Source organism: Ranitomeya imitator, chromosome 7, assembly GCF_032444005.1.
Source record: "Ranitomeya imitator isolate aRanImi1 chromosome 7, aRanImi1.pri, whole genome shotgun sequence".
NCBI lineage: Eukaryota > Metazoa > Chordata > Amphibia > Anura > Dendrobatidae > Ranitomeya > Ranitomeya imitator.
This window is the reverse complement of record NC_091288.1, coordinates 71,934,845-71,960,441: the sequence shown is the minus strand read 5'-3', so window position 1 is coordinate 71,960,441 and position 25,597 is coordinate 71,934,845. Positions and strand designations below refer to the sequence as shown.

The window sequence follows — 25,597 nt, the reverse complement described above, 5'->3', positions numbered from 1 at the left end:
TTTGACTTTTTCTAATTTAAAAGGTTTATGCCCAGGTTGGAAGCTATCCTCTAGTCTGTGCACCTCCACTCCACTCATTCTCAATGGGGCCGACAAAGATACATAGTTGGAATCAGGGTTTTTGCCCCTATTTCATGCTGCTCTCGGATTACATAAAAAAAAACTGCTGACAGATTCTATTTGATAAGCAGATTACTTCAGCACAGTATGGTAATCGGTTCGGTTCAGTGGGCGTGGCTTCAGGCCTCTTCACTCCTCCCCCGAACTGTTCGCCGTCTTCCTTTAATTGACGTGGATGACGCCTCCTGCGTGTCATCCACATCGCCGTGCAAAATCTCACGCATGCGCAGACATATTGTGTCTCTCGCATGCGCACTGTGCTTTGTCATACTGCAGTCAAAGCAGAAAAACAGATGCGCACGTGCGCCGGCACACGTATTTACGGCTCTTGTACTGGAATATTTCTGCCACCATTGCTGTGCTCTCTGCTGCTGGAAATTGCAGAAGAGGACTGGAGAGCCGCGATATGTCTGCGCAGGAGCGAGAGTTCCATTTTAATTGCTACGTGACAAAACTGGTGGCAGGTGCCCTTTAAGGGGAAACGTGTAAATGTTTTGGAGTGGCTTACTCAAAGCCCAGACCTTAATCCAATGGAGAATCTGTGGTCAGACTTGAAGATTCCTATTCACAGAGGAAACCATCTAACTTGAAGGAGCTGGAACAGTTTTGCCTTGAGGAATGGGAAAATATCCCAGTGGCAAGATGTAGAAAGCGCATAGAGACTTATCCACAGCGACTTGCAGCTGTTATTGCCTCAAAAGGATGCTCTACAAAGTACTGACTTTAGGGTGATGAATAGCTATGCACACTGAAGTTTTCAGTTATTTCGTCCTATTTGTTGTTTACTTGACAATAAAACAAAACCAAAATGTTCACAATTGTAGGCATGTTCTTTCCATGAACAGACGTGAAATTCCTGGTTGGGAGGTAAAAAACGCCAGGGGGGAACGAATACTTTTGTAAGCCGCTGTATATTTTAGTGTCACTTAGACTTTTTAGCAATAAAGGTTTCTATTTTTTAGATTTACGTGCACTTATTTGTCCTTCTGCTTTTGTTTGTGTTTGAATTTATATTTGTGCACTATCATACATTGTTTTGGAGGATCAGTACAGGAACTCATGTCATCATTCATCATCCTTTCTGTATGCCGTATTCTCCATTTCTCTTTAATCCCTTAGGCTACTTTCACACTAGAGTCGGAACCTCCCCGTTGCAATGCGTCGGGCAGAGATTCCGACGCTAGCGTTTAACGCACTGCACAACGGAGGCAGCGGATGCATTTCTCTGGCGCATCCGCTGCCCCATTGTGAGGTGCGGGGAGGTGGGGGCGGAGTTCCGGCCGCGCATGCGCGGTCGGAAAAAGCGGTCCGTCAGGAGCAAAAAACGTTACATGTAGCGTTTTTTGCTCCTGACAGTCCGCCAAAGCACGACGCATCCGTCGCACGACGGATGCGATGTGTGGCAATCCGTCGCAATGCGTCGTCAATACAAGTCTATGGGGGAAAAAACGCATCCTGCAAGCATTTTTGCAGGATGCGTTTTTTCTGCAAAACGACGCATTGTGACGGATTGCAGTTAATGCTAGTGTGAAAGTAGCCTTAGCCTATGCTCTCATTTTTTTCTGGCTGCATTTTTGTGTGGAAAAATCTGCTGCAATTATCAATTGTTTTTGATGTGAGGATGAGATTTCATGAAAACTCACACCCACTGTGCACTTTAAGGCCGGTGTCATACACAGCGTAAAACAATACGGTCCGTATATTACGGCCGTAATATGCTGAAAAGTCCCCAAAATAGTGGTCCGTAGCTCCTCCGTAGGCAGGGTCTCTCTCTCTCTCATGTCAGGGAGACACATATATGTATATATATTATTACTTCATACAGCGCGAGATAGCAGAAAGCCGGTAATTCAATTGCCGGCTTTTGCTATCTCCTTCCTAAAACCCGACATGATATGAGACCTGGTTTACATACAGTAAACCATCTCATATACCCATTTTTTTTGCATATTCCACACTACTAATGTTAGTAGTGTCTCATACAGGAGAACAAAGGAGTTTACAGATTACAAGATTAAAAAGTACAAAATTTTATTAAGATACTGAAAAACACACATACAAATACACATATGAAATAAAATAAGGACACTAAAAACCATCCCTATAACCCACCCTATCCTAGGAGTAATGTGATATACTAATAATACAGAGGAACAACCATGTGCCTATATGGACAATGGATCAATGTGAGCCATACACCTCACAAAAGTACATATGAGGTCTGGGATAGCAGCCAAAGTAAAGCTGAGTAGTACTATCCTGTCAGCGATCCAAAGTCCAGGGCACACTATAAGAGACCTACCAAACTGCCAGTACTATACATTCCCATAGCGTAAAGAGCACAGTGCGGATAGTCTCCAATAGTTCCTCTTACCCAGGTAGAGAGATGGATGAGGTTAGGCGAGACCCCCGACGCGCGTTTCGCTCCAGCGATCTGTTAGCTTTCTCAAGGGCTCAAGATCATAAGAGGGCGCCCTCTGCTGGTTGTCCTCATATGAACTCGAGCAAGGGAGCTTTCTAGGAAAGTTCCCACGATCTAGGAACAGCCAGCAGAGGGCGCCTCACCGCAAATGAAGCTAAATATAGGTCATTGACCTATATTTAGCTTCATTCGCCGGGGTTTTGCAGAAATGAGCATCCTGCATTAGCGGAGCTCGTGTCTGCAAAAGATTTTAACCCCTTCAGATGGTTCTACATCGTTGGACGTGCCAGATCCTTGGAAGGTACCGTATATACTCGAGTATAAGCTGAGATTTTCAGCCCAAATTTTAGGGCTGAAAGTGCCCCCCTCGGCTTATACTCGAGTCACGGTAGCGGTGGGGTCGGCAGGTGAGGGGCTGAGGGCGCTGAGGTATACTTACCTAGTCCCAGCGATCCTCGCACTGTCCCTGCCGTCCCACGGGCTTCGGCGCTGCAGCTTCTTCCTCTCTTCAGCGGTCACGTGGGACCGCTCATTACAGAAATGAATAAGCGGCTCCACCTCCCATAGGGGCGGAGCCGCTTATTCATTTCTCTAATCAGCGGTGCCGGTGACCGCTGATAGAGAAAGAAGCTGCAGCGCCGAAGACCAGGCAGAGGGACAGCGCGAGGATCGCCAGGACTAGGTGAGTATAGCATATTCACCTGTCCTCGTTCCAGCCGCCGGGCGCCGATCCATCTTCCCGGCCGGCGCCTCCATCTTCCCGGCGTCTGCGCTCTCTGACTGATCAGGCAGAGGGCGCGATGACGCATATAGTGTGCGCGGCGCCCTCTGCCTCATCAGTCAGAGCAGAGACGCCGGGAAGATGGAGGCGCCGGAACGAGACGCTGGGAGCTGCAATCAAGGGAGGTGAGTATGTGTGTTTTTTTTTTTATTGCAGCAGTAGCAGCGGCAGCACAGATTAATGTGGAGCATCTATGGGGCACAGTGAACGGTGCAGAGCACCGTATAAGGCACAGCTAGGGGGCACAGTGAACGGTGCAGAGCACCGTATAAGGCACAGCTAGGGGGCACAGTGAACGGTGCAGAGCACCGTATAAGGCACAGCTAGGGGGCACAATGAACGGTGCAGAGCACCGTATAAGGCACAGCTAGGGGGCACAGTGAACGGTGCAGAGCACCGTATAAGGCACAGCTAGGCGGCACAGTGAACGGTGCAGAGCACCGTATATGGCACAGCTAGGGGGCACAATGAACGGTGCAGAGCACTGTATATGGCACAGCTATGGGGCACAGTGAACGGTGCAGAGCACTGTATATGGCACAGCTAGGGGGCACAGTGAACGGTGCAGAGCACTATATGGGGCACAGCTATGGGGAAATATGAATGGTGTAGAGCACTATATGGCACAGCTATGGGGAAATAATGATCTATTTTTATTTTTGAAATTCACCGGTAGTTGCTGCATTTCCACCCTAGGCTTATACTCGAGTCAATAAGTTTTCCCAGTTTTTTGTGGCAAAATTAGGGGGGTCGGCTTATACTCGGGTCGGCTTATACTCGAGTATATACGGTATGTATATTGTTGGTTTATTATTTTTTTTTATTTACAGATCGAGGGTCTTCAGTGAGTGGATTGAGAGTAGAATAAATTAATACAACAGCCTTTGTGATTTTTTCAATAAATTAATTTTTAATAATGTGTGTGTGTTTTTTTTTAACCCTTTACTAGTATTGGATTAATAATGGATAGGTGTCAGAATTGACGCCTCTCCATTATTAATTTGGCTTAATGTCACCTTACAATAGCAAGGTGGCATTAACCCTTCATTACCCCATATCCCACCGCTACACAGGAATGGGAAGAGAGTGGCCAAGTGCCAGAATAGGCGCATCTTCCAGATGTGCATTTTCTGGGGTGGTTGGGGGCAGATGTTTTTAGCCAGGGGGGGGGGGGGGCAATAACCATGGACCCTCTCCAGGCTATTAATATCTGCCCTCAGTCACTGGCTTTACTACTCTGGCGGAGAAAATTGTGCGGGAGCCCACGCCAATTTTTTCTGCCATTTAACCCCTTATTTTACTAGCTAGAACGGCCAAATTTTGCATATACACACTACTAACATTAGTAGTGTGGAATATGCAAAAAAAATGGTGATATGAGATGGTTTACTGTATCTAACTAGGTCTCATATCATGTCGGGTTTTAGGAAGGAGAAAGCAAAAGCCGGTAATTGAATTACCGGCTTTAAAGCTGTCTAGCGCTGGAAGAAATATTAATATATATACATATATGTGTCTCACTAACATTATATATATATATATATATATATATATATATATATAAAGAAACACAGCAGTACATGTATATGAATCTAGGCCATGTGAAAACACAGACAAATATTCGATATGAATCATACTACTCAAAAATATTTTTTCATAAAAAATTTTTTTCATAAAACTTACAGTTATAGATAAAATGAAGATTCTTAGCGCATAAATTGGCCAATTCATGTGTGCCCATCAACCGCGGCAAGGTGATCTCCCTCTGATGGGTCCTACTCTACTGTACATGCCACTCTTGGGCCACCAGCCTACAACTTAGGACAAACATGTCACTCTGGGCTAAACCTACAATTTATGGGCAAGTAGAGATGATTACCGCCACCTGCAAGGTCAATGGGAGGAGTGCAAGATCAGGATGGATGCAGCCACATCCATACACTAAACAAAGAAAAAAAAAAACCAACCAGCACTCCCAATGTGAACACATGCAAGCTGCAAGCTGTATCATATAGATATAAAGAAACACAGCAGCACATGTATATGAATCTAGGCCATGTGAAAACACAGACAAATATTCGATATGAATCATACTACTCAAAAATTTCTTTGTTTAGTGTATGGATGTGGCTGCATCCATCCTGATCTTGCACTCCTCCCATTGACCTTGCAGGTGGCGGTAATCATCTCTACTTGCCCATAAATTGTAGGTTTAGCCCAGAGTGACATGTTTGTCCTAAGTTGTAGGCTGGTGGTCCAAGAGTGGCATGTACAGTAGAGTAGGACCCATCAGAGGGAGATCACCTTGCCGCGGTTGATGGGCACACATGAATTGGCCAATTTATGCGCTAAGAATCTTCATTTTATCTATAACTGTAAGTTTTATGAAAAAAAATTTTTGAAAAATTTTTTTATGAAAAAATATTTTTGAGTAGTATGATTCATATCGAATATTTGTCTGTGTTTTCACATGGCCTAGATTCATATACATGTGCTGCTGTGTTTCTTTATATCTATATGATACAGCTTGCAGCTTGCATGTGTTCACATTGGGAGTGCTGGTTGGTTTTTTTTTTCTATATATATATATATATATATATATATATATATATATATATATATATATATATATATATATATATATATATATATATACCTATTCTATGTGTACACATTTATTCTACCTATTCTACTGTAAGCTGTCAGTGTGATTTTACTGTACACCGCACTGAATTACCGGCTTTTCTCGCTAACACCGATGCGTATTTCTCGCAAGTCACACTGCTGGTCCGTGTGTAATCCGTATTTTTGGGGCTTCCATAGACTTTCATTGACGTTTTATTTGCGCAATACGGTGACAAATGCAGCATGCTGCGATTTTCTACGGCCGTAGAAAGCCGTATAATACTGATCAGTAAAATACGGCAGATAGGAGCAGGGGCATAGAGAATAATTGTGCCGTATTTTTTGCGAGTTTTACGGACGTAGTTTCTGCGCTCTTACGTCCGTAAAACTCGCAAGTGTGACGCCGGCCTAAGACACTGCAGAACTCTGCATTGTTGGTGCATTTGTTTCCTTATAGGCTTCTATGGGGACCCTAAAAAAACACAATTCTATTTTTAAGTGTGGAGTCCCTACATTTCACTAAAAAAAGAACAATATATTAGAAAAAAAGAAAAATCACTGCTTGAAACATGTACCGGTATATAGTAAAAACCCACACAATCAGAACAGATTTCTACTGTATATTTTGGTTGCAGACACCCATTAACCCCTTCCCGACCTTTGACGCCACGTAGGCGTCATGAAAGTCGGTGCCATTCCGACCCATGACGCCTATGCGGCGTCATGGAAAGATCGCGTCCCTGCAGATCGGGTGAAAGGGTTAACTCCCATTTCACCCGATCTGCAGGGACAGGGGGAGTGGTAGTTTAGCCCAGGGGGGGTGGCTTCACCCCCTCGTGGCTACGATCGCTCTGATTGGCTGTTGAAAGTGAAACTGCCAATCAGAGCAATTTGTAATATTTCACCCATTATAACGGGTGAAATATTACAATCCAGCCATGGCCGATGCTGAAATATCATCGGCCATGGCTGGAAATACTAGTGTGCCCCCACCCCACCCCTCCGATCGCCCCCCCAGCCCTCCGATCTGGCCGGTACACTGCTCCGGCTCCCCTCCGTCCAGTGCTCCGCTCCCCCCCGTGCTCTTGTCCGCTCCCCCCGTGCTCCAATCACCCCCCCGTGCTCCAATCACCCCCCCTGCACTCCGATCCACCCCCCCGGTGCTCCGTTCCACCCCCCCGTGCTCCATTCCAGCCCCCCCGTGCTCCGTTCCACGCCCCCCGTGCTCCGTTCCACCCCTCCCGCACTCCGATTCCCCCCCCCCCCGTGCTCCGATCCCCCCCCCGTGGTCCCCCCCACCCCATCATACTTACCGATCCAGCCGGGGTCCCGTCCGTCTTCTCCCTGGGCGCCGCCATCTTCCAAAATGGCGGGCGCATGCGCAGTGCGCCCGCCGAATCTGCCGGCCGGCAGATTCGTTCCAAAGTGCATTTTGATCACAGAGATAGATTATATCTCAGTGATCAAAATAAAAAAAATAATAAATGACCCCCCCCCTTTGTCACCCCCATAGGTAGGGACAATAAAAAAATAAAGAAATTTTTTTTTTTCCACTAATGTTAGAATAGGGTTAGGGTTAGGGCTAGGGTTAGGGTTAGGGCTAGGGGTAGGGTTAGGGTTAGGGCTAGGGGTAGGGGTAGGGTTAGGGCTAGGGGTAGGGGTAGGGTTAGGGCTAGGGTTAGGGTTTCGGTATGTGCACACGTATTCTGGTCCTCTGCGGATTTTTCCGCTGCGGATTTGATAAATCCGCAGTGCTAAACCGCTGCGGATTTATGGCGGATTTACCGCGGTTTTTCTGCGCATTTCACTGCGGTTTTACAACTGCGATTTTCTATTTGAGCAGTTGTAAAACCGCTGCGGAATCCGCACAAAGAAGTGACATGCTGCGGAATGTAAACCGCTGCGTTTCCGTGCAGTTTTTCCGCAGCATGGGCACAGCGATTTTTGTTTCCCGTAGGTTTACATTGAACTGTAAACTCATGGGAAACTGCTGCGGATCCGCAGCGTTTTCCGCAGCGTGTGCACATACCTTTAGAATTAGGCTATGTGCACACGGTGCGGATTTGGCTGCGGATTCGCAGCAGTGTTCCATCAGGTTTACAGTACCATGTAAACATATGGAAACCAAATCCGCTGTGCCCATGGTGCAGAAAATACCACGCGGAAACGCTGCGTTGTATTTTCCGCAGCATGTCAATTCTTTGTGCGGATTCCGCAGCGTTTTACACCTGTTCCTCAATAGGAATCCGCAGGTGAAATCCGCACAAAAAACACTGGAAATCCGCGGAAAATCCGCAGGTAAAACGCAGTGCCTTTTACCCGCGGATTTTTCAAAAATGGTGCGAAAATATCTCACACGAATCCGCAACGTGGGCACATAGCCTTAGGGTTAGGGTTGGAATTAGGGTTGTGGTTATGGTTAGGGGTGTGTTGGGGTTAGGGTTGTGGTTAGGGGTGTGTTGCGGTTAGGGTTGTGTTTAGGGTTATGGCTACAGTTGGGATTAGGGTTAGGGGTGTGTTGGGGTTAGTGTTGGAGGTAGAATTGAGGGGTTACCACTGTTTAGGCACATCAGGGGTCTCCAAACGCAACATGGCGCCACCATTGATTCCAGCCAATCTCGTATTCAAAAAGTCAAATGGTGCTCCCTCACTTCCGAGCCCTGACGTGTGCCCAAACAGTGGTTTACCCCCACATATGGGGTACCAGCATACTCAGGACAAACTGCGCAACAATTACTGGGGTCCAATTTCTCCTGTTACCCTTGTGAATCAAAAAAAATGCTTGCTAAAACATAATTTTTGAGGAAAGAAAAATGATTTTTTATTTTCACGGCTCTGCGTTGTAAACGTCTGTGAAGCACTTGGGGGTTCAAAGTGCTCACCACATATCTAGATAAGTTCCTTGGGGGGTCTAATTTCTAAAATGGGGTCACTTGTGGGGGTTTCTACTGTTTAGGCACACCAGGGGCTCTGCAAACGCAACGTGACACCCGCAGACCATTCCATCAAAGTCTGCATTTCAAAAGTCACTACTTCCCTTCTGAGCCCCGACGTGTGCCCAAACAGTGGTTTACCCCCACTCATGGGGTATCAGCGTACTCAGGAGAAACTGGACAACAACTTTTGGGGTCCAATTTCTCCTGTAACCCTTGGGAAAATAAAAAATTCTGGGCTAAATAATTATTTTTGAGGAAAGAAAACGTATTTATTATTTTCACGGCTCTGCATTATAAACTTCTATGAAGCACTTGGGGGTTCAAAGTGCTCACCACACATCTAGATAAGTTCCTTTGGGGGTCTAGTTTCCAAAATGGGGTCACTTGTGGGGGGTTTCTACTGTTAAGCCACATCAGGGGCTCTGCAAACGCAACGTGACGCCCACAGAGCATTCCATCAAAGTCTGCATTTCAAAACGTCACTACTTCACTTCCGAGCCCCGGCATGTGCCCAAACAGTGATTTACCCCCACATATGGGGTATCAGCGTACTCAGGAGAAACTGGACAACAACTTTTGGGGTCAAATTTCTCCTGTTACCCTTGGGAAAATAAAAAATTGCAGGCTAAAAGATCATTTTTGAGAAAATAATTTTTTTTTTTTTTTCATGGCTCTGCGTTATAAACTTCTGTGAAGCACTTGGGGGTTCAAAGTCCTCACCACACATCTAGATTAGTTCCTTTGGGGGTCTAGTTTCCAAAATGGTGTCATTTCTGGGGGATCTCCAATGTTTAGGCACACAGGGGCTCTCCAAACGTGACATGGTGTCCGCTAATGATTGGAGCTAATTTTCCATTTAAAAAGCCAAATGGCGTGCCATCCCTTCTGAGCCCTGCCGTGCGCCCAAACAGTGGTTTACCCCCACATATTGGGTATCTGCGTACTCAGGACAAACAGGACAACAATATTTGGGGTCCAATTTCTCCTATTATCCTTGGCAAAATAGGAAATTCCAGGCTAAAAAATCATTTTTGAGGAAAGAAAAATTATTTTTTATTTTCATGGCTCTGCGTTATAAACTTCTGTGAAGCACCTGGGGGTTTAAAGTGCTCAATATGCATCTAGATAAGTTCCTTGGGGGGTCTAGTTTCCAAAATGGGGTCACTTGTGGGGGAGCTCCAATGTTTAGGCACACAGGGGCTCTCCAAACGCGACATGGTGTCCGCTAACAATTGGAGCTAATTTTCCATTCAAAAAGTCAAATGGCGCGCCTTCCCTTCCGAGCCCTGCCGAGTGCCCAAACAGTGGTATACCCCCACATATGAGATATCAGCGTACTCGGGAGAAATTGCCCAACAAATTTTATGATCCATTTTATCCTACTGCCCATGTGAAAATGAAAAAATTGAGGCGAAAAGAATTTTTTTGTGAAAAAAAAGTACTTTTTCATTTTTACAGATCAATTTGTGAAGCACCTGAGGGTTTAAAGTGCTCACTAGGCATCTAAATAAGTTCCTTGGGGGGTCTAGTTTCCAAAATGGGGTCACTTGTGGGGGAGCGCCAATGTTTAGGCACACAGGAGCTCTCCAAACGCGACATGGTGTCCGCTAACGATGGAAATAATTTTTCATTCGAAAAGTCAAATGGCGCTCCTTCCCTTCCGAGCCTTACCATGTGCCCAAACAGTGGTTTACCCCCACATGTGAGGTATTGGTGTACTCAGGAGAAATTGCCCAACACATTTTAGGATCCATTTTATTCTGTTGCCCATGTGAAAATGAAAAAATTGAGGCTAAAAGAATTTTTTTGTGAAAAAAAAGTACTTTTTCATTTTTACGGATTAATTTGTGAAGCACCTGGGGGTTCAAAGTGCTCACTATGCATCTAGATAAGTTCCTTGGGGCGTCTAGTTTCCAAAATGGGGTCACTTGTGGGGGAGCTCCAATTTTTAGGCACACGGGGGCTCTCCAAACGTGACATGGTGTCCGCTAAAGAGTGGAGCCAATTTTTGATTCAAAAAGTCAAATGGCGCTCCTTCCCTTCCAAGCCCTGCCGTGCGCCCAAACAGTGGTTTACCCCCACATATGAGGTATCAGCGTACTCAGGACAAATTGGACAACAACTTTCGTGGTTCAGTTTCTCCTTTTACCATTGGGAAAATAAAAAAATTGTTGCTAAAAGATAATTTTTGTGACTAAAAAGTTAAATGTTCATTTTTTCCTTCCATGTTGCTTCTGCTGCTGTGAAGCACCTGAAGGGTTAATAAACTTCTTGAATGTGGTTTTGAGTACCTTGAGGGGTGCAGTTTTTAGAATGGTGTCACTTTTGGGTATTTTCAGCCATATAGACCCCTCAAACTGACTTCAAATGTGAGGTGGTCCCTAAAAAAAATGGTTTTGTAAATTTCGTTGTAAAAATGACAAATCGCTGGTCAAATTTTAACCCTTATAACTTCCTAACAAAAAAAAATTTTGTTTCCAAAATTGTGCTGATGTAAAGTAAACATGTGGGAAATGTTATTTATTAACTATTTTGTGTCACATATCTCTCTGGTTTAACAGAATAAAAATTCAAAATGTGAAAATTGCGAAATTTTCAAAATTTTCGCCAAATTTCCGTTTTTATCACAAATAAACGCAGAATTTATTGACCTAAATTTACCACTAACATGAAGCCCAATATGTCACGAAAAAACAATCTCAGAACCGCTAGGATCCGTTGAAGCGTTCCTGAGTTATTACCTCATAAAGGGACACTGGTCAGAATTGCAAAAAACGGCAAGGTCTTTAAGGTCAAAATAGGCTGGGTCATGAAGGGGTTAAAAATAGGAGATAAAAAAAAAAAATTGAATTTTGCAAAAATACCACTTTTTGGCTGCCTTTTCCCCCCACTTTTTTTCTGGTGTGTGTTGGTGCCAAAAATGTTGTGGTCAGAGTTTCCTAAGTTAATAGAAGGTGGGCCAATATTTCTTTGAATGCGTCTTTTTTTCATGGCTCATTGTCCACAGGGCTCTTCTGCATCTTCCATATTGTGGGTTTGTCTTACACTTTCTAAGTTTTTCTGTGTCTCGAACATACATCATTGTTCCAATATAACCTGCATGATGAAACCTCATAACTGATCAATGTTTTGCAGAAAGTGATTTCTCAACTACATCGGACCTTGGATAAAGGACACCGCTTTGGAAATGTTATTCTTTTGTGAAATGGACAATAAAAATTTAAGGGTTACTACATAGGATTTTGCAAGTTGCGTTTGGGTAAATTGTCTCTTTATAAAAGAAAAAAAAAAACAGATAATTATGACAAAAAAAAATTATAGGTTACAAGGCTCCACTTGGGAAAAAGCCAGAACATACTAGCTATAAACTGAACATTAAATTATTTATGTAATAATGATTGTTATTTTAATAGAGACCAATCCTTGGGACAATTGCAGCTTAAAACTAGAATGGGAAGGGGAAGGGGAATGGGAAGGGGAAGGGGAATGGGAAGGGGAATGGGAAGGGGGGAGGGGTGAAAAAAAATATTTACTAGCACACCAAGTTCTGGGCTGTGGCTGGTATTACTTTTACCTTTTGGTCTGATTCACATGGATGGACAAGGAAGAAAACACAGCCCAAGAAATAGATGTGGGGTTGTGTCTGGAGAACAAAAAGTAGAATAGTTTTTCTAGTTCTAGAAAAAAAAAAGCTATTCAGTATTAAACATCAAAAACATGTTTCACTCCTTTAATAATGTTCTAAATGCATAGGCCATTTTAATTTGCTAAGGCAGCAACCGTGCTCTCCAGAGAGAAGACAGAAACAGCTTATTACCGTGCCTGCCTTCCTTAGATGACATTCTCTATTACAGTCCTAGTGATCTGCCTCTATTTTACAGTGCAGTCAGGAGGCGATATCACTGCACTTATATGTCAGCCCCAGCTATAAGGGCAATCAGCAATTCAAAAAAACGCATGGTCTCTATTGACCTTAAAGGGGATGTCCACTACTTGGACAACCCATTCTCAATTACTATGTTTTCCCCTTGCAAAATAATAATACTTATACTTCCCCCCCGATGTCAGCACCATTCTAGCAATGTCAGTACTGGCTCTCCCGGGGATCGTGTGACATTATGGAGAGCTGCTCTCTCACTTCCCTTGGGAGTCTGTGATTCATTGGAAGGCGGGGAGAGTGAAGCGGCGGTCAGTATAAAATATTATTTTGCAAGGGGAAAACATAGGGATTGAGAAGGAGTTGTCTGACTAGTGGACAACCCCTTTATGGGTGAAAAAAGATGTAAATACAGCATATACAGCTCTAGCAAAAATTAAAAGACCACCACATCAAAACCCAGTCATGGGCAGCCCAATCTCCAGACCTGAACCCCATTGATAACCTCTGGAATGTAATCAAGAGGATGATGGACAGTCACAAGCCATCAAACAAAGAAGAACTGCTTACATTTTTGTGCCAGGAGCAGAAAGACTGGTGGAAAGCATGCCAAGACGCAGGAAAGCTGTGATTAAAAATCATGGTTATTCCACAAAATATTGATTTCTGAACTCTTCCCGAGTTAAAACATTAGTATTGTTGTTTCTAAATGATTATGAACTTGTTTTCTTTGCCTTATTTGAGGTCTGAAAGCACTGGGTTTTGTTTTTTTTTATTTTGACCATTTTTCTTTGTCATAAAAAAAAAATACTAAATTTATTGCTTGGAAATTTGGAGACATGTTGTCAAAAGTTTATAGAATAAAAGAACAATTTACATTTTACTCAAAAATATACCTATAAAGAGAAAAGTCAGACAAACTGAACATTTTGCAGTGGTCTCTTAATTTGTGCCAGAGGGGGGTGTGTGTGTGTGTGTGTGTGTGTGTGTGTGTGTGTGTGTGTGTGTGTGTGTGTGTGCGCGTGTGTGCATATACACACACACATTTTTTTCTACATTATATAGCTTGTACTAGTAGTGGCTGTTTTGTTTTCCCTTTCCGTTTATTTAACTTTTGTTAATATTTTCTATTTATTTTGTATTTGTTATAAATATATAAAATAAACAAATACAAATTAAATATTTACAAAAATTAAATAAACACAAAGGAAAAAAAACAAAGCAGCCACTACTAGCACAAGCTATCACTACAGTCCAATCCTGATGATCCAGAATCTTACATTCCATCCATAAAGATGACTAACAAAGGGAAAGAAGCAATACATATTTGTTAATGGAACTTTGTGATATATAAAAAAAAAGTAAAAAATAGACAGTTTTATGTTTTTATCTGATTTTTACAGAAGAATAGTAATATCACAAATGAAAAACAGCGTTAAAAAAGCCTCGGATCACATAAAAAGTTGAATAGTCAGATGAGAAACACCCTGTTGTACTAAAAAAAAAAAATCATAACCATGGTGACGGACAGGGAAAATGGCAAGTCTTGCACTGGTCATAGAGAGAATTTTCCAAAGCAAACAGTTCCAAACAAATTCTAGTTGAGTGTCATGGAGGCTACAATAAAATCACCATTTTTTTTAACCTATTAATTTCCTTGTTCCACTTTTAAAGTGTCAGTCTATTCTTAGCTGTATATGGTATATCAACAGAATATTGATATCCATAGCCATAAATATCTGATCCCATGTGGATCCCAGAGGTAGGACCCCATGATCTCCATAACACTGTCCTCGGTCCAGCCCGGTGATGAGACCACTGAGAACAGAGAGGTGATCATGTGTGCATGGCTCTATCAACTTACGGTACTTTTCTGGGACTTCCGGGCCGGAGGAACTGTACATTATACTGGAATGTATCTTCTATCACAATAGTAGGACTTTCAGGGGGTTATCAGGTGTTTAAAACTAATGGTCTACAATTAGGATAGACCTTCAAAGTTAAATTGGCGGTGGTCCAGCTCTTGGCGCCCTCACCGATCAGCTGTTTGAAGGCGCTGCGGCACTTAGGCAACCACTGCTGCCTCTTTCTTGGGTCTAATCTGCAGTAGGCCATAGTTTTCACTGCAGCTGTGCTAGCTATTGCAATTTTGCCCCATCTATCTGCACGTCATGGTCCCTTCAAACAGTTGATCGGAGGGAGGAGCAGAGAGCAGTGTCCCATTCGATCTAATATTAATGGTCTGTCCCAAGTATCTGGAGAACCTCTTTAAAGCTTCATACACTTACCAGTCATGAACATTTTTAGGCTTTTCCTCCCAGTCGTCATCAGAGCTGCTTTCTGTTACATCGGAGTCTAATTCCTGCTGAATACAATGTAAAACCTTCGCTGCCGGCACAGAAAACTTCTTAATAGCAGAGGAACACTCCAGAGTGGCCTCATCATTGATGTTGACGCAGGCATTTTCGATCAGTCCTACGACCACGTCTGGCTGAGTCTGGACTCCCGTACATGAGTGGGTGGCAGAGTTATGGTGTACGTTGAGCTTTCCAATCTTCTGCTTCACTAAGCCGCTGATTTGTTGGCTACAATGATCCACCGTATATCTGGCCAAGAGCAGCTGTAAACGTTTCCTGGACCTTTGGGCACGGCTTAGAAGTTCCTGTTGCCGGTTTAGATATCTCAGCTGTAATACCTTTGCATCATCTGATGACTTTTGTAGTTTATTTTCCAGAGGTGAGATACACCTGAAATTAGGTAAAGTACAGTCACTAGCAAAAGGGATGGCAAGGCTTTGTCCATCTATTCGCCCACTCAGTCTATGTACCCCTTCATCCTCAGTCACAGATATATCCCATAGTTTGTTTACATCCGCTAGAACTTTGCTGACGGTACCTGGGAAAAGTTCTCTCTTAACTTTCCGTCCAAGAGTATCATGCTTTGCATGTAACCTTTGCCTGTAGGTGTCTTGCTCTGTCTTCAATGGGAAACTACTGCTATCCTCCACATTCATATCAGAACTGGACAACAGAAAGATGGTTTGGTAATGAGTGGAAGAAAGGGCTTCCTCTAGCTGCAAGCCGATGAAGTCCTCCTGAAGGCAAAGTGTAGGGTCACAGCAGGCTAGGCTTGAGCTGCTGGCTTTGGAAGTAGTCTTGGAATTATCCACGCATACATTGATATCTGCACTGAGGCTCTTCATTCCAAGAGAAGGGGAGAAGTGAACGCCAGGTTCTTGTGGAACTGTATCTGTAAGAGCCGGGGTCATCTTTCCATGCAGGTGGAATATGCTGTAGGGTCTTCCTAAAACAACAAGAACAGCTTATGAGAAGATACCACTACAACCACACCAGATGCTTGGTTCCCATCATTACCGTGTTCCAAATCCAAAAATATCCCACACAGTAATTTACCAGCGTAACCCCCATGGAGACATAGTTCATCATTAACAGCAGGGTTAGATACACATCACGGAAATGTTTCCTTCAAAAATCACTGGGGTAACAAAAGTGTGACAACCGAACTGATAAAAAGGTCACGGTTTCACTGGCGAGAGACACAGGTACGAAACAGAACATCATTGTTAAAGGGATTCTCCAGGATTAATAAATAACGTCTGCACTAGAGGTCCTGAAGGAGCAAAGGTTTACATTCTTCAGTACCTTGGTCTTGGTTTCAGGGGCTGCAGCGACATGGCCCATGAATGAGCCCAGCTTACAGGAGTCCATGAAGTCCATACAGCTGCAACCCCTGAGATCTGGGCGCTGATCCAAATGACTTCACGAAGAGGTTCTACAGGACTGGAAGAACACATCTGCTTTCCTCCACAAATGGTGCTACACTTGGTTGTGTCAGCTTCACAGACAGGAACGAGGTTCGGCTACAATATCCCTCAAAGCTTGTCGACAGGTAGAAGACATCAGCCATTTATAAGCTGGCTGTACAGATGATTAAAGTCAAATGATCCAGGTTTTGAGATGTCCGTCTGGTTGAGCAGTGTGTATGACCTTCTGATTTCCCCATCATCTGCTTTTGGGGGGAAATGTAGATTGGGGGGGGGGGGATTTCAATGATTTCACTACTCGAGCTTGGTGGTATCAAGCATTCAACTTAGAGCCCACTCACACATCTGTGTATCATGTCTGTATTCCGCTTTGTTTTTTTTAAGCAGATGGAAGAAGTAGCCATTATGTCAGTAGGATGAATCCTCCTAAGCAGTTTACATGCCGACTAGAAGTGCACGGCCTCACTTAATGCAAGTACCGGTATATTCAGAGATAAAGGACACAGTCTAGTAGGAATGTGGCCAGAAGTAGGTACGTTTCATAATTGATGTCAAATGACTGCCTGCTTCCAGCACCGGAGAATCCTCACAGAGCGCAGTACACACACTGTAAGCATTCACAAGTCTGCGGTCACATAGACTAACTGCAGAGTTGTTGCTTAAGGTTGGACAACCCCTTTAATACCATTTAACATTTTTAAGCACATTTTCAGGTGAATTACAAATGGAATCTGCTTGAAAAAAAAAAACATTGTGAGCACATGATGTTAAAGGGACCTGTCACCAGGATTGGCCGATGTGAGATACGGCCACCGCCTTTCAGGGCTGATAAACAGCATTGCAGGTCCGGTGCCTCCCATCTTCTTATGATCGCCACCCTCATAATTGCTTCATGGCTCCAGACCGCCCCCCAAGTGAGTATAATAAAACCTGTTTTTATCTCTCCAACCCCCCCCCCCCCCTCCCCCCCGGATCGGTGGCTTATCTTCAGCATTACAGAATGCTGTTTATCAGCGCTGAAAGGCAGTGGCCTCATCTTATATCGGCCAAACCTGGTGACAGGTCATGTCCCAAATGCTATTAATCTGCAGATATGGGGTTAATAACATTCTAAAGTTGTGGCGGCTGCACTGAAAGCACAGTTACCGGGAGGAAATTAACTTTACACCTCTCCGGGCTCTGGTTTTCAGTCATAGAGCAGCAGCCAGTGCGGCTTCAGTTACCGCTCAGTACATAGTGAGCAGCGGCTATAACCGCGCCACGCCACTGGCTGACAGCCGGCTCTGTACTGATGCACTGCAGAGATGGCAGTCAGTGCTGGGAAGTGCTGATAGCCACTATTCACTATGCTCCGTGCAGTGATGAAAACCGCGCCGGCCTCTAGGACTGAAAGCCTGAGGAATAAAGTTCATCTCCTACCCATAGTCAAGCTTTCAGTGCAGGCGCTGGGCAGCTTTAGAGCGCCATTAGTCTGCAGATTAACCACGGCGGAGTCTCCGTGCCACCCACCTCCTGTTTGGCTTCACGTCCAGCCGTTGTCTTCTTACTTCTGTGTGTAACCTGAAGAACGCCGTCCGCTCTCCAGACACCATCATGAAATGGGAAAGGGTCTGCTGCTCCTACCCCTGTATATTATCCAGTGCCCGCGCTCCCCAATGCCCGCGCTCCCCAATGCCAGCACTCCTTATTGCTCGTGCTTCCCAATGCCCGCGCTCCTTATTGCCCACGCTCCCCAGTGCCTGCGCTCCCCAATGCCCGCGCTCCTTATTGCCCACGCTCCCCAATGCCCGCGCACCTTATTGCCCGTGCTCCCCAATGCCCGCGCTCCTTATTGCCCACGCTCCCCAGTGCCTGCGCTCCCCAATGCCCGCGCTCCTTATTGCCCACGCTCCCCAATGCCCGCGCACCTTATTGCCCGTGCTCCCCAATGCCCGCGCTCCTTATTGCCCACGCTCCCCAGTGCCTGCGCTCCCCAATGCCAGCACTCCCCAATGCCAGCACTCCTTATTGCTCGTGCTCCCCAATGCCCGCGCTCCTTATTGCCCGCACTCCCCAATGCCCGCGCTCCTTATTGCCCGTGCTCCTTATTGCCCGCACTCCCCAATGCCCGCGCACCTTATTGCCCGCGCTCCTTATTGCCCGCACTCCCCAATGCCCGCGCACCTTATTGCCCGCGCTCCTTATTGCCCGCACTCCCCAATGCCCGCGCACCTTATTGCCCGCGCTCCTTATTGCCCGCGCTCCTTATTGCCCACGCTCCCCAATGCCCACGCTCCTTATTGCCCGCACTCCCCAATGCCCGCGCTCCTTATTGCCCGTGCTCCTTATTGCCCGCACTCCCCAATGCCCGCGCACCTTATTGCCCGCGCTCCTTATTGCCCGCACTCCCCAATGCCCGCGCACCTTATTGCCCGCGCACCTTATTGCCCGCGCACCTTATTGCCCGCACTCCCCACTTACATTGTCATAGTTTAGTCTGCCTTTTTCTCTTTTCAGACAATTGTTCTGCAAAGAACATGTGGACATGTGAAGAGTCCCATAGACAGTAGCAGGGGCCTGTTGTACACGTGAGTGGGGTCTCCCCTCGCTGCCATCCATAGTCACTGGGGGCAGGGGCAGCCCACCATGTCTGACACAATGATCCGGAGTCTGTAATGGGTTGTTTTACCAGTGTGCTGCATGTATGACGTCACGACCGCCGGCCATAATAGCTATGACGTGCTGCGCCACATCGCGGACCACGATCCGAAGCCACGCCCCTGCGCAATCAATTCCCGGTAATCGTACATAACGAGCACACACCACATACGTACTGTTACCGGGAGAGAAGAGTATGTAAGTGGAGTATGGCGCCCCCGGTCGCGCTGCCTTACCTCCTCGGTGGCCGCCCGATCCCCGGCTGCACTCGGAGTCCGCACCGGCACCGCCTACCACTATCAGCGGATTCTTTCACTCATAAGTGTGATCCCAACTGCCGCCCCAGGCATACTAGTAAACTGACACAAGACACTCAGCCAATCAACTACTAAGAGCAATGTGTCTGACCAATGAGAGGTGTTATGCAAAACAATACAGCAAAAATGTCAGTGGAAAACCAATAGGAGACGGCAAAGGCTCTAGAAGGACCAATAACAGCTGTGATGGGCGTGGTTACGTAACTGGTTAATCCATCTGTGCAGTGATGTGGGCGGGTTTACGATTAGAGTGGGAAGGTTTGGTGCGGGCGGGCGCAGGACTAATAAGCAGTCAGTGATGTAAATAAATATTGTGAATGACACGTGGAGCCGACACCGCGCGGCGACTGCGACCTGCGGGTGTCACGTGACTGCTGCCCACATGGCTGTGTGCTGCCGTGTACAGTTATATGGCCGTATACTATACAGGACTGTGTACAGTTATATGGCCGTATACTATACAGGCTGTGTGTACAGTTATATGGCCGTATACTATACAGGGCTGTGTGTACAGTTATATGGCCGTATACTATACAGGCTGTGTGTACAGTTATATGGCCGTATACTATACAGGGCTGTGTGTACAGTTATATGGCCGTATACTATACAGGGCTGTGTACAGTTATATGGCCGTATACTATACAGGCTGTGTGTACAGTTATATGGCCGTATACTATACAGGGCTGTGTGTACAGTTATATGGCCGTATACTATACAGGGCTGTGTGTACAGTTATATGGCCGTATACTATACAGGACTGTGTACAGTTATATGGCCGTATACTATACAGGCTGTGTGTACAGTTATATGGCCGTATACTATACAGGGCTGTGTGTACAGTTATATGGCCGTATACTATACAGGCTGTGTGTACAGTTATATGGCCGTATACTATACAGGGCTGTGTGTACAGTTATATGGCCGTATACTATACAGGCTGTGTGTACAGTTATATGGCCGTATACTATACAGGGCTGTGTGTACAGTTATATGGCCGTATACTATGGAGGGCTGTGTGTGCAGTTATATGGCCGTATACTATACAGGCTGTGTACAGTTATATGGCCGTATACTATACAGGCTGTGTGTACAGTTATATGGCCGTATACTATACAGGGCTGTGTGTACAGTTATATGGCCGTATACTATACAGGCTGTGTGTACAGTTATATGGCCGTATACTATACAGGGCTGTGTGTGCAGTTATATGGCCGTATACTATACAGGGCTGTGTGTGCAGTTATATGGCCGTATACTATACAGGGCTGTGTGTACAGTTATATGGCCGTATACTATACAGGCTGTGTGTACAGTTATATGGCCGTATACTATACAGGGCTGTGTACAGTTATATGGCTGTATACTATACAGGGCTGTGTGTACAGTTATATGGCCGTATACTATACAGGCTGTGTGTACAGTTATATGGCCGTATACTATACAGGGCTGTGTGTACAGTTATATGGCCGTATACTATACAGGCTGTGTACAGTTATATGGCCGTATACTATACAGGCTGTGTGTACAGTTATATGGCCGTATACTATACAGGCTGTGTGTACAGTTATATGGCCGTATACTATACAGGGCTGTGTGTACAGTTATATGGCCGTATACTATACAGGGCTGTGTGTACAGTTATATGGCCGTATACTATACAGGCTGTGTGTACAGTTATATGGCCGTATACTATACAGGGCTGTGTACAGTTATATGGCCGTATACTATACAGGGCTGTGTGTACAGTTATATGGCCGTATACTATACAGGGCTGTGTGTACAGTTATATGGCCGTATACTATACAGGGCTGTGTGTACAGTTATATGGCCGTATACTATACAGGGCTGTGTGTACAGTTATATGGCCGTATACTATACAGGGCTGTGTGTACAGTTATATGGCCGTATACTATACAGGGCTGTGTGTACAGTTATATGGCCGTATACTATACAGGGCTGTGTGTACAGTTATATGGCCGTATACTATACAGGCTGTGTACAGTTATATGGCCGTATACTATACAGGGCTGTGTGTACAGTTATATGGCCGTATACTATACAGGCTGTGTGTACAGTTATATGGCCGTATACTATACAGGGCTGTGTGTACAGTTATATGGCCGTATACTATACAGGCTGTGTGTACAGTTATATGGCCGTATACTATACAGGCTGTGTGTACAGTTATATGGCCGTATACTATACAGGCTGTGTGTACAGTTATATGGCCGTATACTATACAGGGCTGTGTACAGTTATATGGCCGTATACTATACAGGGCTGTGTACAGTTATATGGCCGTATACTATACAGGCTGTGTGTACAGTTATATGGCCGTATACTATACAGGGCTATGTGTACAGTTATATGGCCGTATACTATACAGGGCTGTGTGTACAGTTATATGGCCGTATACTATACAGGCTGTGTGTACAGTTATATGGCCGTATACTATACAGGGCTGTGTACAGTTATATGGCCGTATACTATACAGGGCTGTGTGTACAGTTATATGGCCGTATACTATGCAGGCTGTGTACAGTTATATGGCCGTATACTATACAGGGCTGTGTGTACAGTTATATGGCCGTATACTATACAGGGCTGTGTACAGTTATATGGCCGTATACTATACAGGCTGTGTGTACAGTTATATGGCCGTATACTATACAGGGCTATGTGTACAGTTATATGGCCGTATACTATACAGGGCTGTGTGTACAGTTATATGGCCGTATACTATACAGGCTGTGTGTACAGTTATATGGCCGTATACTATACAGGGCTGTGTACAGTTATATGGCCGTATACTATACAGGGCTGTGTGTACAGTTATATGGCCGTATACTATACAGGCTGTGTACAGTTATATGGCCGTATACTATACAGGGCTGTGTGTACAGTTATATGGCCGTATACTATACAGGGCTGTGTACAGTTATATGGCCGTATACTATACAGGGCTGTGTGTACAGTTATATAGCCGTATACTATGCAGGGCTGTGTGTACAGTTATATGGCCGTATACTATACAGGGCTGTGTGTACAGTTATATGGCCGTATACTATACAGGGCTGTGTGTACAGTTATATGGCCGTATACTATACAGGGCTGTGTGTACAGTTATATGGCCGTATACTATACAGGGCTGTGTACAGTTATATGGCCGTATACTATACAGGCTGTGTGTACAGTTATATGGCCGTATACTATACAGGGCTGTGTGTACAGTTATATAGCCGTATACTATACAGGGCTGTGTGTACAGTTATATGGCCGTATACTATACAGGACTGTGTGCGCAGTTATATGGCCGTATACTATACAGGCTGTGTGTACAATTATATGGCCGTATACTATACAGGCTGTGTGTACAGTTATATGGCCGTATACTATACAGGGCTGTGTGTACAGTTATATGGCCGTATACTATACAGGCTGTGTATACAGTTATATGGCCGTATACTATACAGGGCTGTGTGTACAGTTATATGGCCGTGTACTATACAGGGCTGTGTGTACAGTTATATGGCCGTATACTATACAGGCTGTGTATACAGTTATATGGCCGTATACTATACAGGGCTGTGTGTACAGTTATATGGCCGTATACTATACAGGGCTGTGTGTACAGTTATATGGCCGTGTACTATACAGGGCTGTGTGTACAGTTATATGGCCGTATACTATGGAGGCTGCTGTGTACAGTTATATGGCCGTATACTATCAGGGTATGTTTCCACGTTTAGGAAACGCTGCATTTTGTCACTGCGTTGAGCCGCAGCATCAAAAACGCAGCGTCCAGATGTTACAGCATAGTGGAGGGGATTTAATGAAATCCCGTCTCCACTATGCTGGAAAAAACGCATGCGGCATAGCCGCAAAAACGCACATGCAGCGCGTTTTTTCAGAACACAGCATGTTGTTACAATGAGCAAAACATGCAAGAACACCGCAGGTGACCTGCCAGTGACCTCAGGTGCAGTTTTGGTCAGGATTTTACCTGCATAAAATCCTGACCAAAGCCTGAAGCAATCCTAAACGTGGACACATACCCTAAAGGGCTGCCATGTGCAGTTATGTGGCCGTATACTATACAGGGCTGCCGTGTGCAGTTATATGGCTTGTAAGAATTCTACTCACCTGGTTGCAATTTGAAGATGCAACAACAATATGGATAAACAGTGGCATTAACCTCTGATTCCAAAGAAGAGAACCATAAGAATATCGTTAAAATACCATTTATTAATAATATTAAAAAAGTTACAGAACATAATTTTACAAAAAATACCCAGGGAGCCGAAAAAACACCCTATAGAGGAATATGCATAGCAATCCAACTGCAAACTGAAAAATCCATCAAAGATTCAATAAATCGGTAAATATATAATACATATCCAGATCCACCTGATGCCTGTCATTGCACCTGTATAATCATACATTGCACCCCTACGGGGAATACTTAATATAAAGTGCAGACAGGTAAATGTAGATAGTACAATTAATTACACAGTACAAAAGATCTCACCGCAGTAGTAAATTCGTGGATAAAGGCTGCAAATCCTTACAACGGGTGATATCGGCGTTCCCCTCGGGGGCCCCCGGAAGAAGCTAAGGGCGAAACGCGCGTCGGGGCGAGAGGGGAACGCCTATATCACCGATATTGCCCTAAGCGGACAAAGAGGATCGCCAGTTCAATTACCATCAGTACTGTACAACCTAAATTTCTGTTATCTGTGTCCCTGATCTGCTCATTGTCATCATTTTCTGTCATGGCGTTTGTGGATTCAGGCGCCGCCTTGAATTTAATGGATTTTGAGTTTGCCAAGCGTTGTGGTTTTCCCTTGCAGCCTTTGCAGAACCCTATTCCTTTAAGGGGCATTGATGCTACACCCTTGGCTAGAAATAAGCACCATAGCATGGCGCCAGCCCATCAGGAAGATTGTCGATTTCTGGTGTTGCATAACTTGCATGATGTTATCGTGCTGGGTTTTCCGTGGTTGCAGGTACATAATCCTGTGTTGGACTGGAAGTCCATGTCTGTGACTAGTTGGGGTTGTCAGGGGGTTCATAATGATGTTCATTTGATGTCAATCTCCTCTTCTTCACCTTCTGAAATTCCAGAGTTTTTGTCTGATTTTCAGGATGTATTCGATGAGCCCAAGTCCAGTTTTCTTCCACCGCACAGGGACTGCGATTGTGCTATTGACTTGATTCCAGGCTGTAAGTTTCCTAAGGGTCGACTTTTTAATCTATCTGTGCCTGAACATACCGCCATGCGGAGCTATATTAAGGAGTCTTTGGAGAAAGGGCATATTCGGCCATCTTCTTCACCGTTGGGAGCGTGGTTCTTTTTTGTTGCTAAAAAAGATGGTTACTTGAGACCCTGTATAGATTATCGCCTCTTGAATAAAATCACGATCAAGTTTCAATACCCTTTACCTTTGCTTTCCGATTTGTTTGCTACGATTAAGGGAGCTAGTTGGTTTACCAAGATTGACCTCCGAGGGGCATATAATCTTGTTCGTATTAAGCAGGGTGATGAATGGAAAACTGCGTTTAACACGTCCGAAGGCCATTTTCAATACCTTGTGATGCCATTCGGACTCTCTAATGCTCCATCTGTTTTTCAGTCCTTCATGCATGATATCTTCCGGACTTATCTTGATAAATTCTTGATTGTATATTTGGACGATATTTTGATTTTTTCCGATGATTGGGAGTCTCATGTGCAACAGATCAGGATGGTATTTCAGATCCTTCGTGACAACGCCCTGTTTGTGAAAGGGTCTAAGTGTCTCTTTGGGGTGCAGAAAGTCTCTTTTTTGGGCTTCATTTTTTCTCCTTCGTCTATAGAGATGGATCAGGTTAAGGTTCAGGCCATTCATGATTGGATTCAGCCCACATCCGTGAAGAGCCTTTAGAAATTTTTGGGTTTTGTAAATTTTTATCGCCGTTTCATTGCTAATTTTTCCTGCGTGGTTAAACCCTTGACCGATTTGACGAAGAAAGGCGCTGATGTGGCGAATTGGTCCTCTGCGGCCGTCTCTGCCTTTCAGGAGCTTAAACGTCGATTTACTTCTGCTCCACTGTTGCGC

The 25,597-nt window shown here is 44.8% G+C and overlaps 1 protein-coding gene across 3 annotated transcripts in view; it reads right to left on the bottom strand.

The window, feature by feature from the left end:
• Window positions 1-19,508, bottom strand: part of KANSL1L (KAT8 regulatory NSL complex subunit 1 like) — an 85,984-nt gene extending 66,476 nt beyond the window's left edge. For all 3 annotated transcript variants that reach the window (XM_069733431.1, XM_069733434.1, XM_069733433.1), the window contains exons 1-2: window positions 19,419-19,508; window positions 15,050-16,064 (exon numbers count right to left, since the gene is read on the bottom strand). In XM_069733431.1, coding sequence (XP_069589532.1) covers window positions 15,050-16,029 — 980 coding nt within the window. In that variant the 5' untranslated portion in view covers window positions 16,030-16,064; window positions 19,419-19,508. The remainder of the gene's footprint in view (window positions 1-15,049; window positions 16,065-19,418) is intronic.
• Between the last annotated feature and the right edge of the window lie 6,089 nt (window positions 19,509-25,597).